General features: G+C 37.0%; 1 protein-coding gene across 1 annotated transcript in view; it reads right to left on the reverse strand.

The window, feature by feature from the left end:
• Positions 1 to 1,764: 1,764 nt before the first annotated feature.
• gucy1b2 (guanylate cyclase 1, soluble, beta 2) overlaps positions 1,765 to 15,645 on the reverse strand; it is a 51,678-nt gene continuing 37,797 nt past the window's right edge. The window contains exons 11-15 of the mRNA XM_051926625.1: positions 14,513 to 14,833; positions 9,973 to 10,121; positions 9,094 to 9,240; positions 8,485 to 8,639; positions 1,765 to 1,975 (exon numbers count right to left, since the gene is read on the reverse strand). Coding sequence (XP_051782585.1) covers positions 1,765 to 1,975; positions 8,485 to 8,639; positions 9,094 to 9,240; positions 9,973 to 10,121; positions 14,513 to 14,833 — 983 coding nt within the window. The remainder of the gene's footprint in view (positions 1,976 to 8,484; positions 8,640 to 9,093; positions 9,241 to 9,972; positions 10,122 to 14,512; positions 14,834 to 15,645) is intronic.

A 15,645-nucleotide genomic window follows, 5' to 3' on the forward strand; every position in this document is an offset into this window, starting at 1 on the left:
TCACACAAAATGTTTCTGATCATCAAACACATTTAACCATTAGTCAAATATAACACAAGTAAACACAAAATGCAGTTTTTAAATGATGGTTTTTATTATTTAGGGAGAAAAAAAATCCAAACCTACATGGCCCTGTGTGAAAAAGTAATTGCCCCCTTGTTAAAAAATAACCTAACTGGTGTATCACACCGGAGTTCAATTTCCGTAGCCACCCCCAGGCCTGATTACTGCCACACCTGTTTCAATCAAGAAATCACTTAAATAGGAGCTGCCTGACACAGAGAAGTAGACCAAAATCACCTCAAAAGCTAGACATCATGCCAAGATCCAAAGAAATTCAGGAACAAATGAGAACAGAAGTAATTGAGATCTATCAGCTGGTAAAGGTTATAAAGCCATTTCTAAAGCTTTGGGACTCCAGCGAACCACAGTTAGAGCCATTATCCACAAATGGCAAAAACATGGAACAGTGGTGAACCTTCCCAGGAGTGGCCGGCTGACCAAAATTACCCCAAGAGCGCAGAGACGACTCATCCGAGAGGTCACAAAAGACCCCAGGACAACGTCTAAAGAACTGCAGGCCTCACTTGCCTCAATTAAGGTCAGTGTTCACGACTCCACCATAAGAAAGAGACTGGGCAAAAACGGCCTGCATGGCAGATTTCCAAGACGCAAACCACTGTTAAGCAAAAAGAACATTAGGGCTCGTCTCAATTTTGCTAAGAAACATCTCAATGATTGCCAAGACTTTTGGGGAAAATACCTTGTGGACTGATGAGACAAAAGTTGAACTTTTTGGAAGGCAAATGTCCCGTTACATCTGGCGTAAAAGGAACACAGCATTTCAGAAAAAGAACATCATACCAACAGTAAAATATGGTGGTGGTAGTGTGATGGTCTGGGGTTGTTTTGCTGCTTCAGGACCTGGAAGGCTTGCTGTGATAGATGGAACCATGAATTCTACTGTCTACCAAAAAATCCCGAAGGAGAATGTCCGGCCATCTGTTCGTCAACTCAAGCTGAAGCGATCTTGGGTGCTGCAACAGGACAATGACCCAAAACACACCAGCAAATCCACCTCTGAATGGCTGAAGAAAAACAAAATGAAGACTTTGGAGTGGCCTAGTCAAAGTCCTGACCTGAATCCAATTGAGATGCTATGGCATGACCTTAAAAAGGCGGTTCATGCTAGAAAACCCTCAAATAAAGCTGAATTACAACAATTTTGCAAAGATGAGTGGGCCAAAATTCCTCCAGAGCGCTGTAAAAGACTCATTGTAAGTTATCGCAAACGCTTGATTGCAGTTATTGCTGCTAAGGGTGGCCCAACCAGTTATTAGGTTCAGGGGGCAATTACTTTTTCACACAGGGCCATGTAGGTTTGGATTTTTTTTTCTCCCTAAATAATAAAAACCACCATTTACAAACTGCATTTTGTGTTTACTTGTGTTATATTTGACTAATGGTTAAATGTGTTTGATGATCAGAAACATTTTGTGTGACAAACATGCAAAAGAATAAGAAATCAGGAAGGGGGCAAATAGTTTTTCGCACCATTGTATGTACATGGGATTTCTCAGTTTTTTTATTTTTAATAAATTTGCAAAAACCTCAAGTAAACTTTTTTCACGTCATTATGGAGTGTTGTGTGTAGAATTCTGAGGAAAAAAATTAATTGAATCCATTTTGAAATAAGGCTGTAACATAACAAAATGTGGAAAAAGTGATGCGCTGTGCATACTTTCCGGATGCACTGTATGTCCTCTACGACTCTTTCCACCTACCAGTATCACTGCTATGTGATTGTATGTCTTCCTGATCAAGTGCTGAAGAAGAATGCACCACTGCTTGACCCATGATTTCATCCTCAGAAAGCTCCAGATTTTGGATCAGAAAGTAGGTGGACATTTTTCCTTTTCCTTTAACTTCTATTTCTCCTCTCTCATGTATTTCAAAAACTTTCTTTTTTAGAGCACTATGGAAAAAAACAATACATTGCCAACTATAAAGTGAAGTGTTTATCTGCTATATACTGTATGGTAGACATCAAAATTCAAGAATACAGTTACAAAAATATTTTTCTATGGCTGTTTTCATTAAGTCTGTATTGTAACAAAACTTCTCAAGTCATTTAAAAAAAATCCAGTCAATATTTTATATAGTCCATTTTGTGTAGAATATTATGACAAATTACCTTGCCATGACTATCTACATTATGCAAAGTACAAGGTATGCAAGATAAAAATAAGATACTCTGTTCTTTTTTAAAAATTAAAAAACATACATGCAGGAAAAATAACCTCTGGGTAACTATGCACTGAAACAATGTACAAAAAGTTATTATGCTGTCATATGTTTTTCTTGTTTGTGTATTGCTATTAGAGTAAGTGCTAAAGGCTTATAAATTGTTTGTGGCTTTTGTGATGAGTATGTTTGCTGCATCTAAATTAAATTTAGATGCATAGAGAGTCAGCTAATTAGCAAATTATTATAATAGATGTTTGCTGTGAGAAAGTGTAATTTCAGTCTGACATGCTGGCTTTTTGTGAACGGATTGCTGGTGACATTTACAAAAAAGCCTATCAGTTAGACCACAACTACCTGTTATTAGATGACTGGCTGTGTTACTAGGTCTACTGACCTTTCCTATGTAAGTGACTGATGATCTGTGGTCGGCCTCATTCAAACAAGTGACTATTTTAAAGTGGAATGCTAGTACTGTTTAATTTTGTGTGTAGTTCTGAGAGAAACTTTACATGACTAACTATTTAAGTTGTGCTGTAGTCTGCATGGTACCGAGCACTAGATGTGAATGAATATGCTGTGTCACAAACAGCAGCTCTGGTGTGGCTCTCACACATTCTGTAATAGTGGGTTGGACATATCCAAAAGAATCCTATAACCAATAAATGCTTATAGTACTTCTTATCTGTGCTAAGGCCAGAAATGGACAATAGATACAAACATCCAGTTTGTGCCAAGTAAACATTTGGAAATAACGGTTGTAATTTTAAAACTTAAATGCCCTCTTTGAAGACAATCTATCAAATCTCTTTTTCTCTCTCATTTTGTCATTCATGATGTGTCTTGTATTTCCATAGAAGAAAAACTTTCAGCAGTTTATCTAGATTCTCATTTACTGAAACTCTTTTGTCCTTCTTCCATCCAAGCATGACTTAGTTGGTTTATGCAGCCAAATTAAAGCTTTTCAGACATGGAATCAGCCATGTTCTTTTAGTGAGTTCTGTCAAAAACATTACATATCAATAGTTTGGTGATCAGAACTACACACACTACTCCAGGTCCCACATTATTAAATTTGCCATCACCCATTCAGGTTTATACTCCACCTAATTGTGGATATATCCCATAACTTGAATAGCTCTTAAAGTGCCCGCTGTAGCTACATACTGGAACTTGACTTTACTCCTCATGTATGGGGTTGTGTAAGTTGTGAAGTAGTAAAGTTCACACTTTTTCTACTATTTCTTAAGCACCATATAACTTTATATGAAGATATAATAAAAGGTGCATAAACAAATACCATGTATACTTGTGGGGAGGATGTCTTTGGGTGTCTGCAAAAGTCGATCACTTGTGCTTTTCTTCCCTATGGATTTTAAAGGAAACAATGCATCCATAATTATGTTTGACTTTAAAATTGAAAAGGGAATCACAAGGCCTGCACCAAGATATTGATACCCTAAAAAGAAGGTATGACTTTACATTGGAAAGGCATTCTAATCCATATATATATATATTATATAATATATATACATATACACACACATGAGGGACGTTCAAAAACTTTCCACACTTCTATATTTTCATTGGAAATGGTGAAGGCAGGAGAAATAGTAATTGAAGGTGACTATGTAGAAAAATGATGTAATTTGTTTTTGAAATTCTTAAGAGAGTGTATAAAAAAAAAAAAAAAAAGACGCAGAAACTTTTTGAACGTCCTTCGTATATATATGTTGTGGCACGCGGCTGGGGGTGGTATCCAGCCGGGACACCCAAGAGGACCGGAGGAGGGCTTGTGCCTCCTCCAAACTATGAGGGGGCGACCACTCTGATTGCTTTGGGGACCACAGGTACAGAGCTGTGAAGCTCAACCCTGTAGGGGCCCTTGGTCACCGCCAGGAGGCGCCCCAATGCCTTTGGAGCCCTGGACCTCAGCACTTCCGCCACACCCGGAAGTGCTGGGGAGAAGAGGATCGGGGACACCCGGAGTGCTTCTGGGTACGCAGCCGGCACTTCCACCACACTGGGGAATGCAGGTGGAAGATTGCCGGGAAGCACCTGGAGCACATCCGGGTGATTATAAAAGGGGCCGCCTCCCTTCATTCAGGGCTGCAGTCGGGTGAGGAGAAGGACAGAGCTTGGTGGAGAGTAGTGGAGGCGGCCTGAAGGGAAAGGCAGAGAGTGTGAGAGGCCTGGACTTTGGGGGAATCTTGGGGGTTTTTGTGTGTGCACTTATTAATTGTAAATATTAGTAACTGTAAATAAACGTGTGGTGGTGTCTAAAACATGTCTGCCTGTCTGTGTCCGGGGCTCATTCCACAATGTGTGCACTCTGAGCCTAGGTTCTGCTTTTGTGCTCATCCCACTAAATATGCTTTGCTCCCAGGTCCTTTACCTCTTCTGTGATGTCTCTTACTTTCCGCAATTGTTTCTATCTTTCTCCTCTCTTCTTCTTCTTGTTTTGGCTACTCCCGTTGGGGGTTGCCACAGCGGATCATCTTCTTCCATAACTTTCTATCCTCTGCATCTTGTTTTGTTACACCCATCACCTGCATGTCCTCTCTAACCACATCCATACACTTTCTCTTAGGCCTTCCTGTTTTCCTCTTTCCTGGCAGCTCTATGCCTAGTATCCTTCTCCCAATATAATCAGCATCTCTCCTCTGCACATGTCCAAACCAACGCAGTCTCGCCTCTCTGACTTTGTCTCCCAACCTTTCAACTTGAGCTGACCCTCTAATGTACTCATTTCTAATCCCATCCATCCTCGTCACACCCAGTGCAAATCTTAGCATCTTTAACTCTGCCACCTCCAGCTCTGTCTCCTGCTTTCTGTTCAGTGCCACCTTCTCCAACCCATAGAACATAGCTGGTTTCACTACCGTCTTGCAGACCTTCCCTTTCACTCTTGCTGATACCCGTCTGTCACAAATTACTCCTGGCACTCTCTTTTTCACCTCTCTTCCACAATCCCCATTACTCTGTACTGTTGATCCCAAGTATTTAAACTCATCCACCTTCGCCAACTCTACTCCTTACATCCTCACCATTCCACTGACCTCATTTACACACATGTATTCTGTCTTGTTCCTACTGACCTTCATTCCTTTCTAGAGCATATCTCCACCTCTCCAGGGCCTCCTCAACCTGCTCCCTACTATCGCTACAGATCACAATGTCATCAGCAAATATCATAGTCCACAGGGACTCCTGTCTAATCTCGTCTGTCAACCTGTCCATCACCATTGCAAATAAGAAAGGGCTCAAAGCCGATCCCTGATGTAATCCCACCTCCACCTTGAATGCATCCGTCACTCCTACTGCAGACCTTACCACTGTCACCCTCGTACATATCCTGTACAACTCTTACGTACTTCTCTGCCACTCCCGACTTCCTCATACAATACCACAGCTCCTCTCGATGCACTCTGTCATATGCTTTCTCCAGGTCCACAAAGACGCAATGCAACTCCTTCTGGCCTTCTCTATACTTCTCCATCAACATCCTCAGAGCAAACAACGCATCTGTGGTGCTCTTTCTTGGCATGAAACCATACTGCTGCTCACTAATCATCACCTCACTTCTTAACCTAGCTTCCACTACTCTTTCCCATAACTTCATGCTGTGGCTCATCAATTTTATCCCTCTGTAGTTACTACAGTCCTGCACATCCCCCTTATTCTTAAATATCGGCACCAGTACACTTCTTCTCCACTCCTCAGGCATCCTCTCACTTTCCAAGATTCCATTAAACAACCTGGTTAAAATTTCCACTGTCATCTCTCCTAAACACCTCCATGCTTCCACAGGTATGTCATCTGGACCAACGGCCTTTCCATTTTTCATCCTCTTCATAGCTGTCCTTACTTCCTCCTTGCTAATCCGTTACACTTCCTGATTCACTATCTCCACATCATCCAACCTCTTCTCTCTCTCTCTCTCTGTCATTCTCTTCATTCATCAGCCTCTCAAAGTACTCTTTCCATCTGCTCAACACACTCTCCTCGCTTGTGAGTATGTTTCCATGTTTATCCTTTATTACCCTAACCTGCCTCACATCTTTCCCAGCTCAGTCCCTCTGTCTAGCCAATCGGTACAGGTCCTTTTCTCCCTCCTTAGTGTCCAGCCTTTCATACAACTCATCATACACCTTTTCTTTAGCCTTCGCCACCTCTCTCTTTACCTTGCGCCTTATCTCCTTGTACTCTTGTCTACTTTCTGCATCTCTCCGACTATCCCACTTCTTCTTTGCCATCCTCTTCTTCTGTATACTCTCCTGTATTTCCCCATTCCATCAGCAAGTTTCCTTTTCCTCCTTCCTCAGTCCAGATGTCACGCCAAGCACTCTTCTTGTTGTCACCCTTACTTTTTCTGTTGTAGTTTCCCAACTGTCTGGTAACTCTTCACTACCACCCAGCTCCTGTTTCACCTTCTCTCTAAACTCAACCTTGCAGTCTTCCTTTTTCAAATTCCACCATTTGATCCTTGGCTCTGCCCTCACTCTCTTCCTCTTCTTGATCTCCAACGTTATCCTACAGACCACCATCCTATGCTGCTTAACTACACTTTCCCCTGCCATTTTCTCCTTTCTCGTGTCATCTGATTTATTGATGCTTCTTCTATTTAAGTTATATCTCATCATAGTTGAAAAGAAGTTTTATTTTGGCTACAATTGTTTATTGTATGATATTTATTTCCAGATGTAAATTCCATGAAGTGATTTAGTTACATCACTGGCTCACTTTTTTGGCAACTTAGCCTAATTGGTGCTCTCAGCAATAAGAATGCCAACAATGGCCTTTGGGAAAGGGCCACCTTGGCAGTACATTCCTCTGTTGTGCAACCCCTTTTGTCTCTTCATGGAGAAGTTAAGTAGTTTATTTCAGTTTGCCAGTTATCAGCCTTTGAGTACAGGAAGACTATTTACCTCTCAGGTTTCTCAACCTCTGTACAACCCTCTTTTATTGGTCTAGTTTTGAGACAAACAGATAAATCTCTCAATTTAATACCATAATTGGTTAATGAATGAGCCAAGTAGAAGAGCAGTGAAATAGCTCACTAATTTGAATAAATTCAGGTGAATGATTATGAAACCAAAAATGTACATCATAAACCAGCAATCATGAAAGAATCTGAAATTATTAATTTAATTTGAAATTCTTACAGGACGGAGCAAAGAGTATTTCCTATAATAATTTAAAATCCATACAGTGAACACAACTATCATTGTTATAGAAGTGTGTACAGAGTGCCTATCGAAGTAACAGCAAGGTGTAACTAGGAGCAAGTGAAAACTGAGGGGAAAAAAATCACGAAGCAAAAATAGAAAATTGTAGAAATAACACTTAGAGTGCCCTAAGCATGCTATGGCATACTTTTTTACAAGTGTGTGGGGAAGCCAATATGCAGACAACAGTTTTAGGAAAGATGAAATTCTAGTGTGCTAGCAGGAAAATATTAAATTCATTATTGAATGTTAAAATGATTGCCAAAAAGAAAACCTTGCTCCAGCATCTCTGTATCATGAAAAGAAGGATATGGAGAGATGATATAGATGTCTTCTTTAGGCTATTGGCGGGTGATGATAATAACACCGCTTCATGTTTTTTTTTTTTTCTCAGGACTCCAAATATGTACAACAAATAAGTAAATGGTGCTGAATAAACTCTGATAACACTTATATTTGTACATTTAGGGATTTTCAATATAAGAAATTTGAAGCTAAGTCATGTCTTTGGGCCAGAAGGTGCAAACAGAGACTGGTTCTCTTAAGCTTGTTATGTTCACATTAAATTTTCCTGTCTTCCTTTACTTCTCCTCAATTCATACACAGATAAAATTGAAAAAGTTATTTTCCTATCTTTTGTGACTTTTTTTATTCCTTCTCAAGTTGAAGTCTTATAGTAATGTGTAACATGTAAAATTAATATTGTATACCATAATGGAATACAATGAGTGATGCAATGTGGAGGTTTGATTGGTACACTATATGATGACAAGCAAGTGCATAAATTGAACCACCATGTTATTATATAAGGGGTGTGTAATTGCTATATGTGTAAAGTAAATGGTTCTAGTATTCACAATAAAGACATACATTATACTGTATTGATGCAAGGTACAATAAGACAATCTCTATAAGAAAAGGTGAATATTCAAAGACAGTGCACTTTTCATTGGACAATAATGTCTCTGCCAGATACATTATTTACTGCAGCTGCTTTAACGCTATACTTCACCTGTAGGCAGTAGGACTTAGATGTATTTTATCAGGCACCCCGTGGCTTTCCATTCTAGAAGCTGTGTTTACGGTGTCTCCAAACAAACAGTACCTAGGCATCTTTTCTCCAACCACTCCTGCTAGTACTGGCCCAGTGTGAATCCCGACTCTAATCTGTAAATAGAGAAGTACATCATTTTCTGTACTATGGCATCATCTTCTGAACACAAATAAGAACATGCCCATAAATGTAGTTAAATAATTGATGGAGGGAAAAATGCTTTGCATACATCAGTAAACTAAGAAAAAAATTAAAAATAAGAAATTTTGATCAATATGCAATAAGTTTTTGTTTTGTTTTATTTTAAATTTTAACATAAATCAGAGTAACCATGTAAAACTTTACTTTGTTGATGTACATAATACTATTGTATACTGATTAAATGGATACAAGTTTGAGCCTAAATTTTAAAAAAAACTTCATTTCTTACTTGTGTAAGTAGTGAAAACTGTTAAAAAGGTAAACATATTCTTGATTATGTTTAGAATATGCAATTAATTATTTTTAATTGTACCTTTGGTATTTTAATAAAGAAGTGATCTAAAGCTGACAATTATAATGTTTTACCTGGATGGGTTGTCCTGTGACTGGGCTCTTTACTTCTCGTGCAGCTATTCGCATACCCAGAGCAAAATTTGCAACTCGCTCAGCATGAGAATCGGCTGGAACTGGCACGCCACCTACCACCATGTAGGCATCCCCAATAGTTTCCACCTGAGAAAGCAATGCTAAAATTGATGTCCGTGTCTTATATTTTTGTTACAAAGATCACCTTAAATTACTGACAGAATTGCTTAAATAATACATGAAAGCTGGTGTAATATGACTTTTTTGCAGACCTTTATGACTACTTACACTGTTGATACAATAAATGGAATGGGTATAGTATTTATATGTGATTCTAAACAGCTAAAATGATTGCAATATTAAAGTTTCCAGCATGATTCTTTCTGTAAACCTTAAAGTTTATGGTTTATTATCATTCTTGACTTTCAAATTATGTAAAATTTTGTAAATTCTTTCTGTGATCATTGTGAATAAAAGATGTGTTTACAAAGTTATGTTAATAAACATTTTAAATTTATGCATTCATTTTATAATCTGCTCACTTCATTACAAAGTTATGAGGAGCAAGAGGCTATCCTGGTAGCACTGTGTACAAAGCAGAAACCAACTCCAGATGTAGCACCAGTAGGACATCGTCTCATACACACCAACATGATAAGTCATACTATAATAGGCTATTAGCATATGGAAAGAAACTACTAAAAATTTAAAAGTAAAATTACCCACCATTTATTCCTTCGTTTTCGTAACTATTTCATCATAAATTTTTAGTGTAACGCAAATCATTAAAATAGATTAAATTACAAGAACAGGTGCAAACTTGTATTCTTCATAAATAACACAGTTGCAAATGTAACTCTTCAGTAACATTCCACCTACTTTGTAGACATCATGAATGTTGGTTAATCTGTCAAACCTTGAGTACATTGAGTTCAGCATGTTCACAATTTGTATTGGCTCACAAGCAGCACATATGTTGGTAAAAGTTACAACATCACTAAACAGGATTGTGCAAACTTTGAACTCTCCTGTAAAAACCAGAAAAATAACAAATTCCAATTAATTCTTCAAAGAATTATCAGAAATTACTTTCTCACACAGATTATTTTAATTCTGAAAAATTACACTTAAGTGGAAGTATTGGCTACTTAAGGAAAAAACATTAAATATACTCAGCCTTAAAAAAGTGAATTAAACTAGTTTCTATAAATGCTCTTTAGCAAAACACATTTTAGCTATTTTGGAAAAATTATTGACTATTTAGCCTGAAATTATATATATGAATATTTCTTAATTAAAGATGACCAGATTATAGCTAGCAACACCATCACTTTAATTTTAATCATCTCAAGGCACATTCTTATTGAGAATTTGGCAATTAAATTTTGTAAAACCTGCAGTAAACCATTGTTTATAACATTACAGTGCTGTTAGACTGGAAAAATGACACCAGGGTGCTTTTAAAAGTTGGTATCCCAGTAATAAAGAATGACTATAGATCTTTACAGAATGAATCAAGATCAGTTTAGAATCTGTAGGTATCTGAAACATCTGACTTTGTTTATGTGTATATGTACTATATGTGTGTGTGTGTCTTAAAAAAAAGTATTCAACCCACAATCATTTTTCACATAAATGTTTGTCATAATATGATCAGTTTGCCTGGGATTATTAAAGCCCCATCACTCTATTGCATTTTTATTTAAAAACACATACATTTGTCTTAAGTTTCCACCCTTCATCCACACTACCCTGTCGTTCTTGATCCCTGATAACAAAAATCGCTCCACGGGGTCATGTACTCCTGAAAATGTAGTGTCAACGTTTCAGTGTGGATGGACATATGCAGTATTCCAGAAATGATTCTCAAATCGCATTCTGATTGGTTTATGCTTATTTCATGGCCTTTCCCTGATTGGATCCTGTTCATTAAGTCTAATTCCTTGACTAGACACCTTTCATGGGATAAATACATTTTTCAGCATAGCAATCATAGCACTTATTGTGCTGCTTACCTTTATGCTTCTTAATTGCGTTTTGTAAATTTTTAGTGCTACATACATGTGTAAAAGCAAATTGCACACTGGTTGCTACAGTGCAGTCAGTAACATTACCGTTATAGTGAATAATTAAGACCTCTGTGAAAATCAGATTGTAAATAACTCAGTTGACAGAATCTCATCAATATTTATTGCTTTAACTTAATTTGTTCAGTAAGTTGGAGCACATTCTGCCTCAAAATTAATAGCAAGGTGCTTAACAAAGTGTATGGGTGTAGCATGGTAGCCAAGGTTTCAATATTACAGAACACAGAGAGACAAGAAAGCACAAGCGATGATATAGGTGCACAAGCATTTTTTTTATAGCATTAGTTTCACAGATGTCCTTTGGAACAAGATGCACACTGTTGCTGTGGATTTTTATAATCATTCATCCTGTGAATGAACATAAGGCTGGCTAAACACTTATTTTTGTATCGCTTTAACATTTTTTTACTACACAGTCCCTTCAAAGAGTTTTCCACCAATGCGTACGTAGGCACAGGTCAGCATCATATGCGGTTTTGGCCATTTTAGTATTGACATGGATATTTTTGTAAACATTTTGAAAATGCCACTGTAGATGGAGATTGTTTTCACTTAAAAATTCAATTTTTTCATATTTCTTTCTTATTTGGAAAGCACTTGTAAAACTATATAAAGTTACATTCCAAAAGCTAAAATGTCAGAAATCACTCCTTTCAGTACTTGGTTGAACCACAACTCACAGCTGTTACAGCATGTAATCCATGCTCTGCACCTCTTTCTTTCATAGTAGGATGCTAACCCCTATTATTTTTTTAAGCTGGTCCATTCTTTAAATGGTTAAGAAAGAAATTCCCCACTATATCATATTCAGAGAAGATTGCCAAATGTTTGTTGTTGCATTCAGCCATAAAGAAGTTTATGTTCTTTCCTCCATATTGGGATATATATTTTATTATATTGAAAAGTGAAATTACTGGAAGAGCACAACATACCTGATGCTCTGTGCAGTTTTCTAAACAGGATGTTCAGCTAACCTTGTAATTAGGAGCAACAATTGTTTCTAAACTCTGTTAACTCGGTTCAATGAAATGAATGAATGAGTTTCACAAAAGTATAGAAGTGCATGCTTGGAGAATAATTGTGTCAGGTATTTGAGTTTTCAGCAATTCAGATAAATGGAAGCATGCATCAAATGCATTGATGTATTAACTTTTGAAATAAGGAAAATTGTTAAAACTTTTTTAAACAAAGGCTGGACTTTCGTAATTTTACAGTAATTATGATGTGCATGTATTAAATAACACTACACTGCTACAGTCAGGTGCTTTTACAATCCTAATTAAACCTGAATTAATGTACGAGTTAGAAAAACAAACCACCTTATCTCAATGTTTTAAGTCTCAGGGAGAATTAGCATTCCCATGTCTCCATTGTCTTTGAGTGGCTCTCAAGAAACCAGCAAATTTGGTTATTTTAGTACACCTAGTAAAATATATGTTTAGTTCATTCTTTTTTTTCCATGTCAATCATGCAGTTGTATTCTTTAAAGACTATTCTATTTAATATAATCTCAAATTCTCTGAATCCAGTTCAGGCTTGTGGGAGCCTTAGTCTATCTCAGAAGCATCAAGTGAAAGGAAGGTACCTTTACCAACTCAGTTAGAGGACAGTATAAATTTTATGGGAATGAGCATGAGGTAAACTTACTCAAGAATAAGCTAAATTCAAAATCGAAATTTAAGCTGATCAAGTGTCAGAACAGAATCAGCAACCAAAACTAGAACACTGATTACCAGAAATGCGCCAATTTACGTATGGTTGCTCTAGTGCAGGGGTCCTCAATCACAGTCCTGGATGGCCGCAGTGGCTGCTTGTTTTTGTTCTAACCCGGTTGCTTAATTAGAAAACAATTGTTGCCAATAATTTAATTTCATGGCTTGTTAGTGCTTTAACTTTGCCATGTCAAATCATTCTTGTATCCTATTTTTTTTTCCTTTCTAAGGATATCATCCAAATGATTTGAAGTCTAAAATGGAGGAGTAATTCTCAGTCCTTCACTTTCCTTCCAATTATTTAATTAAACCCAATAGTGCATGATAAACACAGGTGTAAATGGAAACAAGCTAAATGGAGAAATGCTGATCTCTTTTGTCATTTGTATGTTATTGCTAATTAGGAACAATTAAAAACCAAGACTACAGCTGTTTAAGACTAAAATAAGCAATAAGGGTTCAAAATCTTAACGAGCAAGACAACTAAAGTGAAGCAGAACTGTTACTTGAGCAGTAAGTGCTTCTTATTAAGCAATTGGGTTGGCGCAAAAACCTGCAGCCACTGCGGCCCTCCAGGACCGTGACTGAGGACCCCTGCTCTAGTGACGTACACATCACAGAATTCTGGGAAACAATCACCATGGAAACGTCCAACACCTTTGCCCTGAAATGGTGGCATCCATATTAAAACAAATGGTGTTGCAGCTTAAAATTAAAAATATTCAGCTTATCATAATAGATCTAGCCCAGGATAGGTTGCCTGTCCACTATAGTTGGATTAAGCAAAACTTAGTAAAATAAATTCAAGTATAAAAATATTTTCCTTTTAAAACTCTAAAAGTACACATTTATAAAAAGAGTCTACTCAAGTATAATTACATAATTGTAATTTATTACTTACTGTAGACTACTAGATTCCATCCATATTTGTGGTTTAATAAACTAGATGTTGCATACATCCATTAATTTTCATATATATTTTTTTCTTACTGAAGGGCATGGCACTACAAGGGAGGCTCCATTGAATTTAATGTCTTTACTGTTGTTTCCTGTTTCTCAGAGCTTTCCAAAAAGATCTGCTTAGGCCAGTTACTTCTCTATGAAGTGGATCCTTATATGGTAGGGCTATATGAAAAAACCATTCCTTTCAATTTTGGAGCTTATTTAGAAATCTGTATATACTAACTCTATATTTCTATTGTGGATAAAAATTCAGGGTGTTATATCAGTTTGTAAATCTAAAAAGGTCAGAATAAACAGAGGATGTGTTGATATGCTAGTCAGACTGCTTTACAATATAATGCCATAAATAAAAATAAAATGCTATTTTATTCTTAACTGTTAATGTATATGTTACAGGCTTTAAGTCCATTATAAAATAAATAAAGCAATTTTGATTAAAAACACGTGGTTTAGGCAATGAAAAATGTATTATTTTTTGTAGCTAATATTACTATTTTTAAAAATGAAAGCATGCCTTCAAAAACACATTATTATTAATATCTGCAATGAACGTAACAAGTCTTACACAACATAATCTAAATAGTTTTTTGTTTTTTTTTATAAAAAAGTATTTCTAGCCCCAAGCATTCAAAGCTGTGATATTTTTTGTCTGTTTACCTGCTTCCACCTTCTTCCCCTCTTTGAGCAGATTGGCCACATGTTGGGGTAACATAGCATAAAGCAATGTCTCAGTCTTCTTTTTTTCAATCTCCAAGTTTCTAGAGAGGATACGGAGTTCCTCCTTCTTCCTCTCAAGCTGATTGGAGAGCTCAATCTCAGCCAAACGCTGCTGATTCAGTAGAATTAGATCTCTGGTAGTGTCGTGCTGAGCAATATCAGAAATATACATCTTCCTGTCTTCCAGCTCTTTCAAGCTGCGCAACTTTGGAGAGCAGAGGTATATCATGCAGTCAACTGTCTCCATCCATAGCATTTGTCCTGCATGATAAACATGGAACAGTTGATAAAAGTGAAATTTACCCATGAAAGTAATGCAGAATAGTTTGCTATGTGCAGTTTGATTACTTTAACTGTGTACTGTATATTCATTATTGTCCAATACATTAAAAATAACAAAATTTTGCTTCTTGTTTGCAATTTCATTCTGTATCATCTATGATATAAGTTCACATTTATCCATTATAATTATTATCTTGCATTTTCTAGTAGTGCAATATGAGGATGGGTCATTTTCTCTAAGCAAACAAATTGTCTCAATTTTTAAAAATTAAATGTTACTTTTTTTTGTGATGGACTGGTGCATTACTGAAAGTTGATTCCTGCCTTGTAACTGACACCCCTAGAATACTCTGTGTTCCAGCCCCCTGCAACCCTCAACCTGTTTTGGAATAACCTGTTTTGTAAAATGACTGAATATAACATTTATTTAACAAATCCACTTTTCCAAATGCTATTATTGAAAATGCTGTACATGAGCTACTTAAACATATCCATCCATCAATTTACTGAATCTAGATAATACAGTGCTAGGTGTGTGGTGAGCACAAGGCTTTTCCAGGAATTTCAGGCACAAGGTAGAGGAGTTATCTCCAGAAAGAGTGCCTGCCCATTATAGGGTACACTCATGTACGAACCCAGGCCTACAGTCTGTCTATGGGATGTTGGAAGAAATTGAGAGAACCATCAACCCATAAGAACATCAGTTTTGCAAATAATAGGAGGTCATTCATTCAGCAGATTAACTAATAGTAAAAACAGTACCAGTATCTCATTCAACTGCTTACTAAAAA

Source organism: Erpetoichthys calabaricus, chromosome 4 (genome assembly GCF_900747795.2).
Source record: "Erpetoichthys calabaricus chromosome 4, fErpCal1.3, whole genome shotgun sequence".
NCBI lineage: Eukaryota > Metazoa > Chordata > Cladistia > Polypteriformes > Polypteridae > Erpetoichthys > Erpetoichthys calabaricus.